This window comes from Echinops telfairi, unplaced genomic scaffold, assembly GCF_000313985.2.
Source record: "Echinops telfairi isolate 266 unplaced genomic scaffold, ASM31398v2 ScPeMD7_5592;HRSCAF=6446, whole genome shotgun sequence".
Lineage (NCBI taxonomy): Eukaryota > Metazoa > Chordata > Mammalia > Afrosoricida > Tenrecidae > Echinops > Echinops telfairi.
The window spans coordinates 34,063,278-34,071,652 of NW_022109491.1; the positions used below are offsets into that span (position 1 = coordinate 34,063,278).

General features: G+C 41.3%; 1 protein-coding gene across 1 annotated transcript in view; it reads right to left on the reverse strand.

Annotated features, from left to right (window-relative positions):
- Positions 1-8,375, reverse strand: part of HAO1 (hydroxyacid oxidase 1) — a 64,991-nt gene that overhangs the window by 50,389 nt on the left and 6,227 nt on the right. Inside the window, exon 2 of the mRNA XM_004697838.2 lies at positions 7,593-7,744. Within this exon, the coding sequence (XP_004697895.1) occupies positions 7,593-7,744 (152 nt within the window). The remainder of the gene's footprint in view (positions 1-7,592; positions 7,745-8,375) is intronic.

Genomic DNA, 8,375 nt, shown 5'->3' on the forward strand with positions numbered 1-8,375 from the left:
TTTTACAAGGCTCTCTATCTGATAAGAAGTCTATCACTCCCTAGACAATGTTCAGAGGGGACTCACCAGAGGCTTAGTCCATATGTGGACCCTGTAAAATGACTTGGCGGTTCCACTCTTATCCATAGCCTTCTGAAAACCAGGTGTTCAGAATTTAACCTCTCACACCATTCCCTCCTTCAGAATTGGATTTTATTATGTATAATCCTTGTGGACATAGTTGATACATAACTTGCATGGCTGATTGTTTTAAGACAAGCCTTTATGATCCCAGACACTATTCTTTCTGATAGGCAGGCACTGTTTAATCTCTCCACCATATTTTTCTACAGCACCCATATTTACAGTGATCACTTCACGAGGGTGAGCATCCAGTAGCCCATATCATAAGAACTAGTTTTTCTTAGCTTGGGGCTAGAATTAAGTGTGAACCCCAAATGCATTCATGTATATGTACTTTATGTAAGTGCCTGGCTCACATTGCAGACTTTATTATCAATTTAAGACAGAGAATATTATAAATTATCCTCCGAGGCATCTGGTAATTCTATTGATAGTGTCTTTGATTTAGCCAATGGTATAGAATTTAATGCACTGTTGAAGAAAGGAAATTACAGAAGTGTAAGCCTGTTTTCCAGACAGCAATACATGAATTGTTGGCTTATGCAAATTAAACTCTTAAGTGACTGGACACTATTTACCCAAACAATGAGGGTTCCTGATAAGGCAACACTTTTCAATAACACTCATTCCTAAAGGCATAAGCATGCATACAGACTAATACATGTCATAAGAAAGCAATAGGAGCATGACAACAGTAAGCATATGGTAATCCCAGGCTGTGGGGGGAGGTCAGATGCTTACAGACATCCTCCCTGGAGGCAGTTAGTCAACAGACTACTGTAGGCCCCACTCCCTGCTGTTAAGGACAATGGACAGGCCCATAATCATCTATTTGGTTCCTGTAGGTGGAGTTCACACCCTGTTGATAATGGTCTCTATCAGTTGAGCCAGGGAACAGGTCAAACTGGCTCTGTGACATCCAAAGTTAGGCTGTCATCCTATATCTAGGATCCGCCCATCTTGCCACATGTATACCCCTAATCCTTCCTCTCTTCCTGTTGCGTGGATACCCCTAGATTACCCCCTCCCATTACTGCATTACCTATAGCACAACCCCTTCCTGTGACGTATGTCTTTACCTGTAATTAGGGGGCTTGCATGTCTCCAGAGACTATAAAAGCTTTGGTTAGCATTAAATCTCTCTCTCTCTCCATATGGACCAATAAGTGGGGCTGAGGTGAGCATGCTACTATGAAATGTGTCTGACTCCATTATTTCAATATCTCTTTTACCTCTCATGCTCTCTATAACTTTACTATAATATTTACTTCTTATTGCTGTACAATTGCGCCTACTGGACTCATAATGATGTGTTAGGGGCAGGTACCCTGGCACCATGCCATGTTTCAGTGGGCACCCTCAAAGCAAAAGATCCAAACCAATGACTACCAACGCCCTAACCTTGGGATAGCAGTCACTTGTTTCTTCTCATACTAGGGATTTCAGTCTTAAGTCCAAAGAAGTATGTCAGTTCTTGAAATCTGCTACAGGTGAGTTTGAGCTAAAGCCCAGTTCACCTAGTGAAGGTTCCATGTCGAATTCTTCTGGTGTGGCCTATGAAGGTTCTTGTGCATTTCCAAAGGGCAGAGTCTAAAGTCTCAGCAGTCTATAGCACAGGGCCTGGGTCGCCAAAGGCTGGATAGAAACTAGGTCAAAAGTGTCCAATTAGGAACATTCTCCCCTTGGGTTTTATATAAGTATCGTTAGGCTTCTCGCCCCCCCCCCCACCATGGAAGATTGCTCTGCCTGGTTTACCCATTAATATATGTGTAAGAATCTTCTCTGAGACATCCATGACCCTCTCCTGCTCTCTTGACTTGAATTTCCAGTAAGGATCACCTATCACTCTTGGAAGAGTATATGTTGATCTGTGGTGCCCTTAGCACAAGGTTGGGTGGCAGTAATTGAATGGTCTTCATCTTTCCTCATCTTGAGGATCTGACCCCTGAGGAGGTGAAGTTCCGCCGCTGAAGGGGTTTTTAAGATGTACATCTAAAAGGAGCAACGTATGGTTCGTGAGCACTAGACTGACTCTCTCATTGCTTAGGAGACTGAACTAGAAGATGATAATAGTTCCTGTAACTTGACAATAACTTTACAAGTGTTTGGTAAGTGAGTCCAAAGGAATAAGACTCCAGTAGGCATTTAATTAGAAATAAGGATGGCCAAGACTTCATCGCTTGTACCTTGGACATGTGACTAGGAGAGACCATTCCCTGGAGAAGAACATCATGTTTGGTAAAGTAGAGAGTCAATGAAAACAAGGGAGAGCCTCAGTGAGATGGATTGACTCAATGGCTAGAACAGAAGGCTCAAAAATAGAACAATTATGCATACGGTACAAGACTGAGCAGTGTTTTATTCTATTGTAATAGGATCACTATGAATTGGAAACAATTCCATGCACCTAGTAAGGCATTTCCTGGTAAGTTTTGACCATTAGGTAGAGAAATAATTCTGGATAAAATAGTTCTTTGTGGACACAAAGTATAGTTTTGAAATAGAGCTCTTCTTGCTTTCCTTCAAAATTCACCTCTGTCACTGAGAGAATAAGTTTGGAACCATTGGGGGTGGGTTAGGGCAGTGGTTCTCAACCTGTGGGTCACGACCCCTTTGGGGTTCAAACGACCCTTTCACAGGGGTCGCCCAATTCATAACAGTAGCAAAATTACAGTTATGGAGTAGCAACGAAAATAATCTCATGGTTTGGGGGTCACCACAACATGAGGAACTGTATTAAGGGGTCGCAGCATTAGGAAGGTTGAAAACCAATGGATTGGGAGTAAATCACATTATTTACTTACTGTGAAAACTTGCTGTAGTAGTTAGATAACTACTTCAGGTTATGTCAACTTGAAGATGTATAAAAGCGGAGGAGTGGACTCCATCCTCCTTGGGGGGGTGGCCCTCTTATAACCTGGGGAAACTGGAAACCTCCCTCTCTCTGCTGCCTCACTTTCCTGCTTACTGGGACTCTACCACTGATCCTGAGAGCTGTTAGTACCCTGCCATGTGTCCACCAACCTTGCATCCACTCTACTTTGCACCCACCAAAGTGATCTGTCTGCATTCGGTGTCATTGCATGTGGCTACATGAGTCGGAAGAGGGACTTAGGGACTACTATTGGACTTAGGGAGTTGGGTTGGATTGGGCTGGGATGCCTTCTTGATATATAGTAACTTCTTAATATAAAGCTGCATCCGATACATAGATGTGCGACACTGGATTTGTTTCTCTAGTCGACCCAGCCTAACTCATTGCCCATAAATGAGTGAGACATAGGTGAACAATTATTTGTCGACTCCAGGGTGTCTTACTAAGTGGCATTGTTTATTGAATCCAACACTCCCTTTCCTTCCCTTGTATTCTCTCATTGTCCCCTTTTTCACTTTTCTGTGTACTCTGAAATCTCATTCTGATTTCCTTCTTATTCCAAAATAAGTCATAAAAATGCTACAAATATGGACCAAATATAAAATAAAGTAATCCCATCAATCATAAGAAACATTCTTAAAATATAGTATGCCTTTTGGTCTTTCCATATATATTTTAACATTTTATAATTGGTCATAATTATCTTTTTAAAAAGTAGTATATCAGAACATATTTCCATAGCATTATTTTTTTCTGTGATATAGTTAGCCCATTTTTGATAGAATATAGTTTGGACAACTAATTTCCTATTATGGGACATACAGAATTGTTTCCAACTTTTCCCCTACTAAAAATAATAGAGATATGAGTGAATATCATTGAAGATATGGCTTTCTTCAAATTGGTAATGTTTCCTTGGAATTATTAGAAGAAAATTTACAGTATCATATGGCATTTTCATTGTAAAACGATTGATAAAGGGAGTCACATTATTTTCTAGAAATACTGTAACATGTACACTTCAGTGCAGGAGCTATGCATTTCCCCATTTAATCCCATCATACTGTACCATTTTAAAATAATAATAAGCTGATATTTGAGGGAAATATTATTTTAATTTAGTTATTTGATTGTTAGTGAAGTCAAATATTTTTCACATATTGGTTGACCATTTATTTCTAGTATTAGTAAATTTCTCTTTTGTGTCTTTTGTCTAATTATATATTTTTGTGCATTTTGAGTTTTGTTGCTTTCTTATTCAAATATAAAGGCTGTTTACATAGAAAGGATGTCAATTCTTGATTGTCTCATTTATTTTTTTCCATTTTCCACTTACTTTTTATAGAAACTCAAAAACACAATAGTTAGGGGTTTTTTTTGTTTTAATGGTTGATTCCAATGACATCATGGCTGTTTGGGCTTCAGAGGCTGTAAATCTTCACGGGAGCAACGTGCCTCGTCTTTCTCCTGCAGAGTGACTGGTGGAATCAAACTACTAAACTCATGCTTCGCAGCCTAATGCATAACCCACTACATCGCTATGATGCCTACAAAGGCCTTTGTAGTCCAGCTTGAGTGAGAGAGATACCCAGTTAGCATCCCCTTGTTTTTGTTCTTTGTCCCTGTCTGGGATTACAAGGCCCCTTCTCTGTGTGTGGAACCCTGGTGCTGTAGTAAGTCTTAAATGGCCAACAGAAAAGTCAACAAGTAGTTCAAACCACCAGCCACTCCACAGAAGAAAAAGAAGGCAGCCTCCCATAAAGATTGAGTCAGCCGTCAGAAGGAGAAGTTCTTCTTCGTCATCCTGGCCCATGCCAAATCAGAATTGCCTCCATGGCAGAGGGTTTTGGGTGTTTTGTAGTACTAGCAGCAGCAGCAGCGGCAGTAGTAGCCGTTGTTGTCATTTAAATGTGTGGGTAGTTTGAGAATGAAGAAACAGCTAGTCTCTGACCAAAGTCTTCACAGACCCTCCACTGGCTCAGTATACATCTCTAGCAGCATTCTCTGGCAGATATTTTAAGAAAGGAGGTAAATCAAGACCCATCATTCTTAGAATTAAAGTGCTATAAATAATATTTCCTTCTTGCTATTTTTGCCCTACTGGTACAGTGGTTATGTATTGGGTGGTGATCCATGTGGTCTGCAGCTCGAAGCCACCACAAACTCCCAGGAGAAAAGATGAGACTTTCTACTCCAGTAAAGAGTAATCTTCTCAGAAACCCACAAGGGGCCGCTATACGTCAGCAGCATTGAGTCAGTGGCAGACAGTTGGTTTTTTATTTGGGCTTACATTTTGCTATCCTACCAAGCTGCAATCCACAAGGTCAGCAGTTCAAAACCACCAGCTGCTCACAGGAGAAAGACGGGGCTTTCTACTGCAGAAAAGAGTTGTAGTCTCAGAAAGTTGCAGGGTGAGTTCTATCCTGTAATATAAGGTTGTTACGAGTTGGCACCGACCCGATGGCAGTGAATTTGAGTTTTGTGTTTAACTGGGCATCGAAAGACACCAAATAGAATCACCAAGTTTTATAAGAAGGTATGAAGCAGAATCTGTGGATATTTATTACTACTGCCTTCAAATGTACTTATTCTTTCAGAGACTGAGAAGTGAATCAGCTAGCCTGGAGAAGGAATTCAGCAGTAGAATCCTCTCCTCCCGTGCTAGCTCGAGACGTGGGTTTATTCCCAGCCAATGCACCTCACCTCACGGGCAGCCACCACCTGCGGTCAGAAGAGGGTTGTTCCTTGCTCTGATGCTTGACAGGTTTCAACAGCGCGTCCACACTACGATGGACAGGGAAGGAAGGCCTGGGCAGGCCACTCCCCCAAATCAGCCAACGTCAACCCTGTGGGTCATGATGATCTGGTCCCACTGGGCATGGGTTCCCCATGAATCGGGGCCTACAGCAGCTAAACTCATAACAACAAAGAAGCAACTTCTGCATATCATGTTTGCATTTCTCCTCCTTCCCTCATAAGATAGGAGGGAAGCACAAGTAACCAAGATTCATGATGACAGGAAACATAGCCAAGCAGGTCACTGTGAGAATCACTTTGGTTTGAGGAAAGCAGGGAGTACTTTGAAATGTAGAAGTTGAATTCCCACCTCAACCAGCATGTAGCTGTGTGACCATGTACAAGTCACTTAATTACTATATTTCTGAGACATTGATGTCAATATAATAATAACTAATTTTATAATGTATTTATGCAATTATAGCTAAATAGATAAATAAAATACAATATATGAGTGGGCACCTTAAAAAATGGAATTTTTTTCAAAGGTATGCATTTAATTTTTTTTACAAAAAAAACCTATCACCTTCAAAGCACTCTCCATTACACTTAATACATTTGACAAATCTGTGACTCCATTCTTGGAAACATTTTTCAAGATCATCTGTTTGGATGGCTGACAGCACTTCCTTCGTTTTTTACTTCACCTCTTTTACTTCCTCAAATCGCTGTCCTTTCATGTCCCTCTTCATTCATGGAAACAAAAAGAAGTCCCACTGAGCGGGGTCAGGTGAGTAAGATGCATAGGGCAAGAGAAGCATGCTCGGTTTTTTTCACCCAAAACCGGCTGTGTGAGCAGGTGCATTGTCATGGTGGCAAAACCAGTCCCCTGTCTGCCACACATCAGGCCATTTTTGTCTCACACTGTTAGGCTATCTTTGTAGAACCTTTAAATAGAAAGCTGATTAACCATCTGACCTGGTGGAACAAACTCCAAATGCACTAGGAGTCAACATGTTCGTCTGTTTGGGAAGTTGACAGACGTCCAGAACGGGGTTTGTCATCAATCAACATTTCACCTTTTTTAAAGTGAGAAAAAGCACTTGTACATTTGAGTTTTTCACATAGGGCTGTTCTTGTAAGGTGTGTTCAACACCACAACTCTTTCTGCAGCATTTTTCCTGAGCAGGAAACAAAATTTCACTGCTGCACACTGTTCTCTTAAATTGGCCCTCACAAAAAAAAATGAGGCTTGAGTGAAACTGCTTTTACAAAAAAATTCACTGTGACTAGAGAGAACCTTCCCAGGCACCACTCACTGGGTGCACTAACTCAGAGCAAGTTGCTGGATGCTCGCCTAGCGGGGAAAATGGACACTCTGAAAGTTCTGCTCCACCCAGTGCAATGCTAGGTTTTGGGGGGTACCCCCTCATAATATATGAAATAATTGTAATACATAATAATATAATTATAATAAGAAAACAATATTATAATAATAATAAATACGTATTAAGCCATTATTCTACACCAGGCACTGTTTTAAATATTTTCAGATGTATGAACAAATTTAATCTACAGTATACAACAACCCACAAAGCTACCTACTCTGTTTATCCCCATTTTAAGGCTGAGGAGATTAAAGCGCAGAGAGAAAATCCTACCCAGAGCCGCACAGCTAGAAAGGGTTGGGGGACAGGGGAGCAGGATGGTCTAGAACAGCCATCTTGATGACAGAGGTAATCACTTCCCTTTTTCTGAGTGTAAAACCTTGGAGGAAGTGTCCGCCTGAAGCACAGAGAGAAGGAAGGGACTAAAGGTTAGTTCTCTTCCGTTCCCGTGGACAAGCACAGCTTCCTACCTCGCACGGTTGCCAGTTCTCCGTCCACATGAGCCATGCACTGCATGGCGGTGGCCGCAACACATATGGGCATGCTGACCCTCTGTCCCAAAACAGACGCTGACAGGTCGATTTCAGAGACATTCCGGAGCATCCGTGGATATAGCTTCCACCTAGTATTTAGAAAATAAATAAGTAGAGGCTTCATCAGAATTTAAAAGCACAGCAGAAATGTGGACATGCTGTATTCGTTTAAAAGAAAAAAATATTTTTCTATTCCTATCTAGCAAACTATTATGCTAAAACAAGCCATTTTTAGTATCTCTTAGGGTGGAAATTTGGCAGTGAGAGAATGATAAATTCCCCAAGATATATTTCCATTGAAGTATAATTAAAATGTAGTAGACTTCACACAGTTGCTGAGATCGTTTTTTTTGAATTTGTTCATGTAGTCCTGTAACCACCACAATTAAGATCTAGTTCCATTATCTGAACCATATCCCCACCTCCCTTTGCAGTGAAACTCTGCCCATGAGAGGACTGCATTCTTTCACTCCAGGGGTTTGCTCTTGGAAACTATTGTACGAATGGGATGATACAATGTGTAACCATTTCAGCTTTCTCTTCTTTCATTGAGCATGCTTAGAAAGTCATCCATCCATTGTTGCGTCCACCAGGAGTCTATCCTTGTGGTTGAGGAGAAGTATACCACTGTGTGGAGGGAGCACAGGAGGAGTATACCACCATGTGCAGGCAGCGCAGGAGGAGTGTACCACCGTGTGGAGGGAGCACAGGAGGAGTGTA